Source organism: Chlorocebus sabaeus, chromosome 5 (genome assembly GCF_047675955.1).
Source record: "Chlorocebus sabaeus isolate Y175 chromosome 5, mChlSab1.0.hap1, whole genome shotgun sequence".
Lineage (NCBI taxonomy): Eukaryota > Metazoa > Chordata > Mammalia > Primates > Cercopithecidae > Chlorocebus > Chlorocebus sabaeus.
This window is the reverse complement of record NC_132908.1, coordinates 64,224,851-64,237,091: the sequence shown is the minus strand read 5'-3', so window position 1 is coordinate 64,237,091 and position 12,241 is coordinate 64,224,851. Positions and strand designations below refer to the sequence as shown.

At 48.7% G+C, this 12,241-nt stretch overlaps 1 protein-coding gene and 1 long non-coding RNA gene across 5 annotated transcripts in view; one reads left to right on the top strand and one right to left on the bottom strand.

Annotated features, from left to right (window-relative positions):
* The window catches only part of KCTD19 (potassium channel tetramerization domain containing 19), a 38,434-nt gene that overhangs the window by 18,495 nt on the left and 7,698 nt on the right, over positions 1 to 12,241 (top strand). For all 4 annotated transcript variants that reach the window (XM_073015458.1, XM_073015459.1, XM_038008355.2 and 1 more), the window contains exons 3-7: positions 5,048 to 5,198; positions 6,301 to 6,492; positions 7,710 to 7,841; positions 10,052 to 10,262; positions 11,996 to 12,156. In XM_073015458.1, the coding sequence (XP_072871559.1) occupies positions 5,048 to 5,198; positions 6,301 to 6,492; positions 7,710 to 7,841; positions 10,052 to 10,262; positions 11,996 to 12,156 (847 nt within the window). The remainder of the gene's footprint in view (positions 1 to 5,047; positions 5,199 to 6,300; positions 6,493 to 7,709; positions 7,842 to 10,051; positions 10,263 to 11,995; positions 12,157 to 12,241) is intronic.
* Positions 4,255 to 9,913, bottom strand: LOC140711688 (uncharacterized). Its single transcript, XR_012092958.1, has 3 exons — positions 9,674 to 9,913; positions 7,687 to 7,889; positions 4,255 to 5,564 (listed from the first exon to the last, which is right to left on the bottom strand). It is a non-coding gene; the product is annotated as an uncharacterized lncRNA (long non-coding RNA).

The window sequence follows — 12,241 nt, the reverse complement described above, 5'->3', positions numbered from 1 at the left end:
TGCTAGGCTCCCCTAGCTGACTCTCCCTAGTTTCACCCTTTTCTTGCTACTTCACCTACTGTCTTTCTGTCCATCACAAATCAGACCTAAGCTGAACTCTTTCTTCTTGCCATCCTCTCTCCCTCTCCTTCATCCCTGTCCCTCTCCCGCTTAGGTCTTCCCTCTGGCCTCCAGATTCCAAGGTGGAATCCCTGTCTTCATTGTCCTCTGAACTCCATAGGCTCTGCCCATTGAAATCTTGTGCTGGTTTTTCCTGTGGTTTTGGATACTCAACATCTTTCCATCTTTCTCAGTTTTATGAGTGCAGTCTACTCTGTTCGTTCCTTTGGAGATCTCCCATGTCTCTTTTTGCTTTTCTTTGCAGAAAATCAGCCCTCCAGCCCTTCCTTTTCCTTTTATTTATTTATTTATTTATTTATTTATTTATTTATTTTTTGAGCTGGAGTCTCGCTCTGTCTCCCAGGCTTGAGTGCAGTGGCGTGATCTCAGCTCACTGCAACCTCTGCCTCCCAGGTTCAAATGATTGCCTCAGCCTCTAGAGTAGCTGGGACTACAGGCATGCACCACCAAGCCTGGCTAATTTTTTGTATATTTAGTAGAGACAGGGTTTCACCATGTTGGCCAGGCTTGTCTCAAACTCCTGACCTCAAGTGATCTGCCCAGCTCGGCCTCCCAAAGTACTGGGATTACAGGTGTGAGCCACCGCACCTGGCTAGCCCTCCATTTTCATGCATTCTTTCATATGCATGCTAGGTTCTAGAATACAAAATGGGGATGCATCAAACCAGCCTCTCCCCAGGAAGCTTGGTATAGGGGGAAGAACTGGCCTGAAACTAAGCCAGAGGCCTGCAGAGAGAAGTGAAAGTGTTGGGTGTCTATGGGAACAAAGTGGGAGGATGACCCATTCTGGCTCAGAAAGGTTCCAGCCTCTTCAGGAACAGAATGGGGAGGAGTATTCTGGGCAGATGGAATAGCGTACACAAAGCTAGGGAGGTGTCAAAGAATGTGATGTGTTTTTGGAGTTTTGTGGAGTTTAGTGTCACTGATGATGGGGTGTAAACATAAAGAATGATGGGAGATGAGGCTGGAAAGGTAATTTAGGCTGGGTGCAGTGGCTGATGCCTGTAATCCCAACACTTTGGGAGGCCGAGGTGGGAGGATCACTTGAGCTAACGAGTTTGAGACCAGCCTGGGCCACATAGCAAGACCTCATCTCTACAAAATATCAAAAAGTTAGTGGGGTGTTGTGGCGCACAGCTGTGATCCAGCTACTTGGGAGGTTGAGGCAGGAGGATTGTTTAAGCCCAAGAGGTCGAGGCTGCAATGAGCCATGATGATTGTACCACTGCACTCCAGTGTGGGTGACACAGCAAGGCCCTATTAAAAAAAAAAAAAAAAAGAAAAGAAAAGAAAGAAGGAAAGAAGGAAGGAAAGGAGGGAGGGAGGGAGGGAGGAAGGAAATTTAGGATATGACCTCCAAGAGAAAGGAAATTAACATACTGTTTCATTTAATCCTTACAACACCTTCCAGATTTTACTGCCTCGACTTTGCCTGTGAGGAACCTGAGGCTTGGAGAAGTTGCATGACAAGTGGAAGGCAGCAGAGGCTGGGAGAAGTAGGAGGAGGGAAGGGGATGAAAAGAATTTGAATAATGGGTACAATACAGTCAAATAAAAGGAATAAGCTCTTGTATTTGGTAGTGTGCTAGGAATACTATAGTTAACAATAATATATTGTATATTTCAAACTAGCTAGAAGAAAATCATTGGAATGTTTCTATTACAAAGAAAAGATAAATGTTTGAGGTGATGGGTCTGTCCCAGTGGTTCATGCCTATAATCCCAGGAGGCCAATGTGGGAGGATCGCTTAAGCCCAGGAGTTTAAGACCAGCCTGGAAAACATGGCAAAGCCCTGTCTTTACAAAAAAACTTAAAAATTAGCTGGCTGTGGGCCGGGCGTGGTGGATCATGCCTGCAATCCCAGTACTTTAGGAGGCTGAGGTAGGCAGATCACTTGAGTCCAGGAGTTTGAGACCAGCCAGGGCAATGTGGTGAAACCCTACCTCTACTAAAAATACAAAAAAATTAGCCAGGTGTGGTGGTGCATGCCTGTGGTCCCAGCTATTCCAGAGGCTGAGGTGGGAGGATCACCTGAACCTGGGAGGTGGAGGTTGCAGTGAGCCAAGATTGTGCCACTGCACTCCAGCCTGGGTAACAGAGTGAGACCTTGTCTCAAAAAAAAAAAAAAAAAAAAATAGTAGGGTGTCGTGATGTGCACCTGTGGTCCCAGCTACTCAGGAGGGTAAGGTGGGAGGATCAGTTGAGCCCAGTATGTCGAGGCTGCAGTGAACTGTGATCATGCCACTGCACTCCAGCCTAGGTGATAGAGTGAGACTCTGTCTCAAAAAAAAAAAAAAAAAAAAAAAAAAATGACGTGATGGATATCTTCATTACCCTAAATTAATCATTATACATTGTATCCATGTGTCAAAATATTACATGTACCCCAAAAATATGAACAACTATTACATATCAATAAAAAGAAAACAGTCGCTAAGGGCTTGGGCTCCAGAGTCCTGGGTTTTGTTCCTAGCATCTCCACTTACTTGGTGCACTTAGTCCCCTACCTCTTCCTGGACCTAGTTTCCCATGTGCTCAAAGGGAGTGATGATACCAGAGCCTAGTTTGTTGTCAGGGGAAGATTGGAAGGATTCAGTTTAAAAGTCCATGGCTAATAAATGTTAGCTCTTAAGTGACAGAGTCAGGATTTACCCCAGATATGCTGAGTTCAAAGCCCTTGTGCTTTTCATGTATACCCTACTCCCTCCATTGATTGTGAAGGACATTATGTGCAATGCAAAGGAGAATCTGGATTTATCCCATAGCAACAGGAAGCACTAAAGTTTTTTAAGATGAGGAGTGATTTGGACTCACCTCATATGTTTGAAAGATCACTGTGTGGAGAGGACCTGGGGGCTAGGGGACCAGGACTAGGGGAAAGGAGAGAAAATGGAGAGACAGGCCGGGCGCAGTGGCTCACACCTATAATCCCAGCACCAGCCAAGGTTGGTGGATCATTTGAGACCAGGAGTTCGAGACCAGCCTGGCCAACATGGTGAAACCCCGTCTCTACTAGAAATCCAAAAATTAGCCGGGCATGGTGGCAGGCACCTGTAATCCCAGGTACTTGGGAGGCTGAGGCAGGAAAATCACTTGAACCCAGGAGGCGGAGGTTGCAGTGAACCTAGATTGCACCACTGCACTCCAGCCTGGGTGACAGAGGGAGACTCTAATACTCCCTTCTAATGCTGTGGAAAGAAATCCCAGGGTTCCTGGAGGTCCAGAAACTTCGTAAATGGACACTGGCTCTAATCTCAGTATACGTAAATTGTGGTTTTTCATGTCTTTCTTCTCTCCCAAGCTGAGAGCTTCTTGAGGGCAGGCACAGTGTCTGACTGTGGCCCTGGTGATGCACAATGAGTATTTCTCAAATGAATGACAGACTGTCTTCCAGCGTTCTACACACACACTGTCTCCCCCATTGTTCACTGCCACAGGAAAGCACTCCCCATGATCCCACCATTGCCCAGTGCTTTTGCAAACCCTCCAACCATCCAAAGTGGGAAAGATTCTCCCACTCTGGCCCACCTTCTTTTGCATCGACCTTAAGTGATTATGCGGGCACAGTTTATAGCTTGGCCACCAGAGGGCCAGTCTCAATGCTCAGGATTTTTGAGAGCAACTTCACAAGGGCTTCATTGACATAGCAGCATTTAGAGGCAGATACTTTTGTTAGTTTCAGACTGAATCTGGGGCATCTGTCCATTATGAGGACCTGGTGCCTTTAAAGTACCACTTGCCCTGCTATATCCAGACATTTACTGGGAAAATCCTATGTATCTTCTTCTAGAGTAAAGGCAGGAAAAAAAAAAAAAAAAGGGCTGATGTTATGATAATCTGCCCCCTGCAGGACTTTTGAGGGAGAATGGGTCCCTGGGTAAGGGCGGCACAAAGACCGCCCTGAGCTTCAGGCTTGCCTAGTTAGGGTGCTCCACTCCAGCTTCAGCCCACCCCTGGTCGCTTGATCCTTCAAGCTGACAAGCTCTGGACTTGGAAGACTGCTTGGGCAGGCTGCAAAGCCTTTGACCTCAGCTGCCTCATCAGTAAGACACCAACCACATCTGTCTCACAGAGTCATGTCATGGTAAATGAGCAAACATGTGTCAAAGTGCATTGAAAAATATGGAGCCCTGTGGCAATATAAGACATGTTTATTATACCTCAATCTCCCCACTTAGATCACTACCCAGGGTTAGGATGAACACAAACAATAGCAAATCACGATTATAACAGGTCAAAAGTGGTTTTGAGCACTTGAAGGAAAATGATAGCAGAAAATAACAAGTTTTTAATGATTAAATAGAAATTACTCTTTAGATTGTGCAAGATAAATTACTATTACTCAACATAAAAGTATAATAAAACTTGTTTCAAAAATCAGAAGAGAAATAATCATTGGGACTTTGAATATCAGCATGTCACCCTATAGCCCTACATTTTTACATTTTTTGTGTGTGTGATTGCCTAATTTATTTCAAAACAGTTAAAGTAAGTCACTGGGCACGGTGGTTCATGCCTGTAATCTCAAAACTTTCGGAGGCCGAGGCAGATGGATCACCTGAGATCAGGAGTTCAAGACCAGCCTGGCCAACATGGTGAAACTCCGTCTCTATTAAAAATACAAAAAAAAAAAAAAAAAGAAAAAAAAAGAGAAAAATTAGCCGGGCATGGTGGCAGGTGCCTGTAATCCCAGCTACTCGAGAGGCTGAGGCAGGAGAATCGCTTGAACCCAGGAGGTGGAGGTTGCAGTGAGCTGAGATCACACAACTGCACTTCAGCCTGGGCAACAAAACGACACTCTGTCTCAAAAAAAAAAAGAAGAAAACCAAAGTAAGTCACATACTGTTTTTCCTGATCGTCACACTAGAATTGGTAGATAGTTACTTGGTTTAGATTCTCAAGATAGTACTCTTCTTTATCTAACAGACTCTAGATAATCTGAAGGAAGGGAAACACCATCTACGCGTGCGGCCTGCAGACATACCTGTTGCTGAGAGAGCATCTCTGAACTATTGGCGTACATGGAAGTGTATTAGCAAACCCTCAGAATTTCCAATCAAAAGCCCAGCCTTTACAGGTAAATTGGGATAGACTGGCCCTCCCTAAAGCCCACACCAACTTTCCCTCTCCATACCCTAACAGAAATGGCTTCCATCCAGAGAGCAGAGAGTGCCTGATTTCTGGGGCAGTCTCTGTCATCTCCTTTTATCTTCTGCCCTGCCACAGGCCCTCTCCATGGCTGCTTGCCTGCTGGAACCAACATCCTCCTCCACACTCACTCCTCTGCATTCTGGCTTCACATGGGCAAGGCAAGGCTTCATTCCACTCCCTCCTATTCATCAGGGAATGCCACCATTCTTTCGAGTTTCCTCCAATCATCACACACAGAATGTCCCCAAATGATCATTGTTTGATAGGTGCCTGGCAGCATGGTTCAGCCTATCTGAGACATGAGTACAAAACATTTATGATTATTAATGGATTTTAGCTTCCAGGAGTGTCAAAAGTATCTATTTTGTCTGTGGATCACTGTGTTTGGTTTGATCAGTTAGAAAGGATCAAATGGGTAAATGAATTTAATGACTTTGGGTACATAAGTCGAAATGTCACATGTCCCACTGCCCTTCACTGTTTATAGAGAAAAAAAAAAAAGATTTCCAGCTGGGCACGGTGGCTCATGCCTGTAACCCAGCACTTTGGGAGGCCGAGGCAGACGGATCACGTGAGGTCAGGAGTTCGAGACCAGCCTGACAACATGGTGAAACCCTGTCTGTACTAAAAATACAAAAATTATCTGGGTGTAGTGGCACATGCCTGTAGTCCCAGCTACTTGGGAGGCTGAAGCAGGAGAACCAGTTGAATGTGAGAGACAGAGGTTGCAGTAAGCCGAGATGGTGCCACTGTACTCCAGCCTGGGCAACAGAGTGAGACTCCTTCTCAAAAAAGAAAAGAAAAAAAAAAATAGACTTCCATGCCCCACTTCCTACCACATGCCTTCCAAATCTTAGGGCTACAACTGAAAAGAGAAAGAAGGAAGATGTGTCTGGCAAGTGGCAAGGACCATCTCCTGGGTAGTCTCTCTAGCATCCTCTGGGGCCCCTGGGTCAGTGAAAGCCCTGCTGGAATCAGATCCCCTGGCTTCTGGGAGGTAGCGACACTGCCTACATGTTCTCTTCCAGGCCTACATGATAAGGCACCTCTGGGGCTCATGGACACACCCCTGTTAGACACAGAAGAGGAGGTGCACTACTGCTTCCTGCCCCTAGACCTGGTGGCCAAGTATCCCAGCCTAGTGACTGAAGACAACCTGCTGTGGCTGGCTGAGACGGTGGCCCTCATCGAGTGCGAGTGCAGCGAGTTCCGCTTCATTGGTGATTGCTCTGTCCAGGGGTGGGGTGGGGGCTGGGCTGATAGGGCCCATTCACCCCTCCCCATTACATGTCCCACAGAGGCCCAGCTTGGAGCTCAGGGCCTCAGGAGCTTCCCTGGGTAGAGATGGTGGAAGCATGACAGAGCCTTCCAGGAGGCAAGCAGATTCCAGCATTAGAATCTCGCTAGACTCAGGGCTATTTTATTCCCTATTTGTTTTGGGATGGCCTGGCTGTAAAAGGGCACTGGAAAGTGTCAGGGACCACAGGAGTTGGTGTGAAGGGCAGGGAGCTCAGCTGGTTGCCAGTCGGCTTCTCTTCTTACTCTGCCCTTATGTATCCAGCTGGCCTCCAGGCCTCAGTTCCTCTCACCATAAAATGAGGAATCCAGATTGTTTCAAAGGATGGTGCTACCTGCTCTTAATGTCAGCAAACTCAGAATAAAAGGGAAGGAGGGTGGATAGTGACAGGTTCCCTCAGAGTCATAGCAGAATTGTCCACTTGAGGTAGTGGCCTAAGGAAGGCTGAGATTTTCCACCTTTGACAGAGAGGCTCTCTCCCCCTACTGCCCCAGGATGAGCTCTGTTTGGGATGCGAACTGAATGACCTCTTTGACCCCAAGATGCTACTGCTATCTAGATAGATAGGGCAGTAAACATTCAAGTTACACTAGGAGCCCAAATGCCTGGAACCCCAGTCATTCATATTCATAGTCACCTAGAAAGTTGTCTGTGATGTGCTTCTGTATCTCCAAGTTGATTCACACAGGACATTAGCGTTGGCTCCATCTCTGCCTCCCATACTGCAGTCCAGGCAGGGACAAACTGCAAGTGCCACCCACCAGCCCAGGCTCGGCCGGGCCCCTCCTCTCTAAGCAGCAAGACAACTCCCTCTTTTGGAATGACCTGCTCTTGGGTCAAGACTCGCAGGGTAAGTCTCAGGGCCAGTGTGCCCACCAGGAGGGCCTGGCTTGGGAGCCCCAGGCCAAGCCACGGGAGGCCACACCCATGGCCTCAGACACAGGAAAACAAAGTAATGTGGGGTCTTTCACCTTGAAAACCACACACTCAAAGCTAATCTAATCAGGTATGTTGAGAAGTTGTTTCAGAACAAGGAGAACCTAGGATAAGTTACAGCACCAGAAATCTGCCAAAACCAGGACCTGCAGTTAAACCAGAAATAGCCTCATTAACTCACTGTGTTCCCCTTTGTTTTTCAAGTGAATTTTCTTCGCTCACAGAAGATTTTACTACCGGATAATTTCTCCAACATTGATGTATTAGAAGCAGAAGTGGAAATTCTGGAAATCCCTGCACTCACTGAAGCCATAAGGTGGTACCGGATGAACATGGGTATGTCGCCAGGAAACTTTGGCCTCCCCTTGATAGTCTTGGTTTGACCTGGAAAAGCCAAGAACAATCTCCCCTTCCACAACCACTTCGGGCTTTGGGGGTTAGTGAGAGAAGTGGGTCTTCTGGCTGACTCTGAATCCAAGAAGAGGATTCACAGCCTGAAATCCTGCATGCTGCTCTGCCGGCTCAGCCTTCCCACTGAGGGTAGGGAGTGGACAACCAGCCAGGGTTGTAGGAAGCCCAGCCCAGCCTGGATCAGAAGGAGCCCAGCCTGGGTGGGGAGCCAGGCTGGAATGTCTCGGACCTGAGAGCAGGCTTCTCAGGGGTAGGGGAGGTTTGCCCTGCTTGTGAAAGTGGTGGGGACTAGGAGCACCCACCAGTCACTCCCATCCTTCCTCTTCCAGGTATGGTTGGAGGTGTGGGAAATGCTCAGTGCTTCACGCATCTCACCTGCCTCCAAATTCCCTCATCACCTCACCTGGAAACCCCCGGCTGCTGTGCCTGTTTCTGCCTATTCCTGACACTTGCTGACCCCTGTCCAGCCCAGGCCTTCATGCTCCCAGCCCTACCTCATTCCAGCTTGTTCTTCTCCTCATGGTTTCCTCAGGGCCGTTCATCATTCCATTTCCCAACTCCGCCTCCATGGAAGCTACTGTGCATGTTATAGGGCACCAGCCACCTAAGCATGGCTTCAGCCACCATCCTGAGAATGTGTAGAACTGCACTGCGCATGGGAAATTTGGCCTGGGCATCACCAGACATTTATCCCATGGCAATCAAGCCTTTCCTTATCTTCAGGCATAGATTTCCCAGCCTTCTCCCAGACAAATAGAAACCCATCCTCTTGACCAGGTGCTGGTGGCTCATGCCTGTAATCCCAGCACTTTGAGAGGCCAAGGCAAGCAGATCACTTGAGGTCAGGAGTTCAAGACCAGCCAGGCCAACATGGTGAAAATCCATCTCTACTAAAATACAAAAATTAGCCGGGCATGGTGGTGTGTCCCTGTAATCCCAGCTACTTGGAAGGCTGAGGCAGGAGAATTGCTTGAACCTGGGAGGAGGAGGCTGCAGTGAACTGAGATCATGCCACTGTACTCAAGCCTGGGTGACAGAGCAAGACTCCTTCTCAAAAAAGAAACCCACCCTCTGTGGGGAGTGGCATGCTGCAGCAGGTCTCAGGACCCTGTCCTAGGGCCTTAGAATCCACTTAAGGCAGTGTGAGTTCAGCCCCTTCCCTCAAAGCCTTCTATTCCTCAGAGAACACAGATGCTCCACAGAGCAATGCAAAGATGGAGGAATTGTGTTGACATCCAGGCTCTGGAAGCTGGCAGCACTCCTCAAACACAAAAGGTGGCTTTAACATCACAATAAGGGAAACAGCTGTGGTAACCTTGGTGCTGGACAGAGCTGACCTCAAATCCTAGCCCTGCCTCTGCCTAGCTTTGCAGTTTAGGGCAAGATACTTCATTAGCCTCTCAGGGCAGCTTCTTCAACATGAAATGATGATAGCACTACCCCCTCTTGTAGGGTTGCTCTGAGGATTGGAGATGATCCACGAACATCCCCCAGCAGTGTGCCCACTGGCACATTGTTGCCACGGCAGCAGGGTCCTGAAGGCTGTGATAACTGTATTCTCTGGACTGTACCCTGGGCTCACTGTAGGAGAAAAGGTCCCACCCATAAACCAGCAACCCAAATACCCACCCTGAAAATAATGCCACAAGGTATGTCTCTGGGGGAAATTCTGCCCAGGAGAGCCAGCAATAGGGGCTGTGAATCCAGGAAGCCTATAACACACATTGAGTTTCCAGGCTATGGTTGCCGTTCCTTACCCTTGGATGGTTACAGTAGAGCTTGGGACTAATGAAGACTCCTGCAGAGGCTGGGGCCAGATGGCTGCTTTCCTGAAACTTAGGAAATTCAGATGCTAGTGATACAGCAAATGAATCCCCCCACTCCCAACTCACCTTCCAACAAATAGTTATGATTTCTAAGCCTGAGTATACAAAAAAATTATACTGATTTTGAGAAGATCTCGACTTGGACTGTGCAAGGAAATATCCTCCCTCTGAGCCTCCTTGGTATAATGGATGTAGCAGTAGGAACCGAGCCCCAAAGCCTCCAATCCAGCTATGACCATGGGGGTCTAGGAAGACCATACCTTCCTAGAGTTCACAGTCTAGTTCTATACACCCTTTTCCTTGACACAGGTGGCTGTTCCCGGACCACCTGTCCTCCCCTGAGCCCCGGGAAGGGGGCCCGCACAGTCAGCCTGGAGTCTGTGAAGCCGCTCTACACGATGGCCCTGGGTCTGCTGGTCAAGTACCCGGACTCTGCGCTGGGCCAGCTTCGCATCGAGAGCACGCTAGACGGAAGCCGACTGTACATCACAGGGAACGGCGTCCTCTTTCGGCATGTCAAGTGAGGCCCTCCTTAGGGCACGCTGAGTCCCATCACGCTTGGCTCTGCCCTTCCCTCTCAGAATAAACTGGGGCCTTTCCCACTAGCCAGAGAGGAAGTGTGTCCTTGGGGCCAGCCCATCATTTTAGCCATTCCCATCACCAGCACCACCAAACTACCACCAGGTTAGGGCCTCAAAGGAGAGGGCTGGTGCCAAGGTACGAGGGTTGCTAAGGTTCAAAGGCTTCAGACCATTTCCTCTTTCTGTCCTCTGCAGTCCATTTCCCTGGTTCTAGCCCTGTGCTAGGTCTGAGGTGACCAGGCCACAGTCACACCCTCAGGGAGCTGGGTACCTCCCTGTGCAGACCCCTCTACAAAGGTCCTCTGCCACTCTTGGGAGGCTCACTGGACACACAGAATGGCCATAGCCAGGGGTGAGCCCTCCTTAGAAGCAGGGCAGGCCAGGCCAGGCCAGGCTTCCCAGAGGTGCTGGTCCCCAGCCCTTGCCTTGTGGGATGAGCTCAGGATGTCTTCAGTGCAGGGGCAAGGAATCCAACCCTGTTTTGTGGAAGGGCAAACTGAGGTGCAGAACAACAGTGCAACTCTCTTGAGGGTCGCAAAATAGTCTGGTACCAAAATTTAAGGTAGAAGTGGGTTTTCTGGAGCCCCTGTGAGAGGGTCAGCTGACCCTGAATGCTGTCTTTTCCCAATATTGTTGTTTTGGGCTCTTTTGGCCCATAAAGTCCATTTCTTTCAGAGATGTCCACCCTGATGTCACAGAGGGCAAAGACAGGTGCCTTGAAAGGGAAAGTTTGGAGAAGGGGGTTGATGTTCAGACCCCAGTCTTTTTCCAAGACTGTGGCAGGCTGTGGTACAGTGACTGAGATGTCTTGGGCAAATGCGTATGGGGCAAGAAGGGAGTGGCTGGGCCCTCGGCTGGCCCTGGAACCTGAAACAGGGCCTGGAGACATGAAATTAGTCCATTTAGAGGGATTTGCTGAAATAAGTCAAGTTCAGTTCCAAAAATGTGACCTGTTATCCAGACTTACTCTCCTACAAGGTTAGACAGATTTCCAGTTAAAACAAGGAAACGGGCCGGGCGCAGTGGCTCACACCTGTAATCCCAGCACTTTGGGAGGCCAAGGCAGGCAGATCATGAGGTCAAGAGATTGAGACCATCCTGGCCAACATGGTAAAACCCCGTCCTTACTATAAATACAAAAAATTAGCCGGGTGTGGTGGCGGGCACCTGTAGTCCCAGCTACTCAGGAGGCTGAGGCAGGAGAATGGCATGAACCTGGGAGACGGAGCTTGCAGTGAGCCGAGATCGCGCCACTGCACTCCAGCCTGGGTGACAGAGTAAGACTCCATCTCAAAAACAAAAACAAAAAAAAAAAGAAAAAAAAAGAAACCCTGTCTCTATTAAAAATACACACACAAAAAAAACATTAGCTGGACGTGGTGTTGGGTGCCTGTAGTCCCAGCTACTCTGGACGCTGAGGCAGGAGAATCGCTTGAACCTGGGAGGTGAAGGTTGCAGTGAGCTGAGATCATGCCACTGAACTTCAGCCTGGCGACAGAGTGAGACTCTGTCTTAAAAAAAACCAAAAAACAAAAAACAAGGAAATGATGTGAATAATGCCTGATTGGAGCCAGTGTTGTGGCAAGGCATCCTAGGCATGGAAAGTTTACAGGCTTTACTCTATTGGGGTGCAATGCTGATGTTCTTCATAACACGCCTTTCCTCTGGGTAGGAACTGGCTGGGGACTTGCCGGCTGCCCCTGACAGAGACCATTTCCGAGGTATACGAGCTCTGTGCCTTCCTGGACAAAAGGGACATCACCTACGAGCCAATGAAAGTGGCTTTGAAGACTCATCTGGAGCCGAGGACTTTGGCACCCATGGATGTGCTCAGTAAGTGAGAAAGCTTCTAGGTTTGAATTTAGCATCAGGGGAGTATCTGGGGGATTGGAGGGAATAGATGAGGTGGCCAGGACGA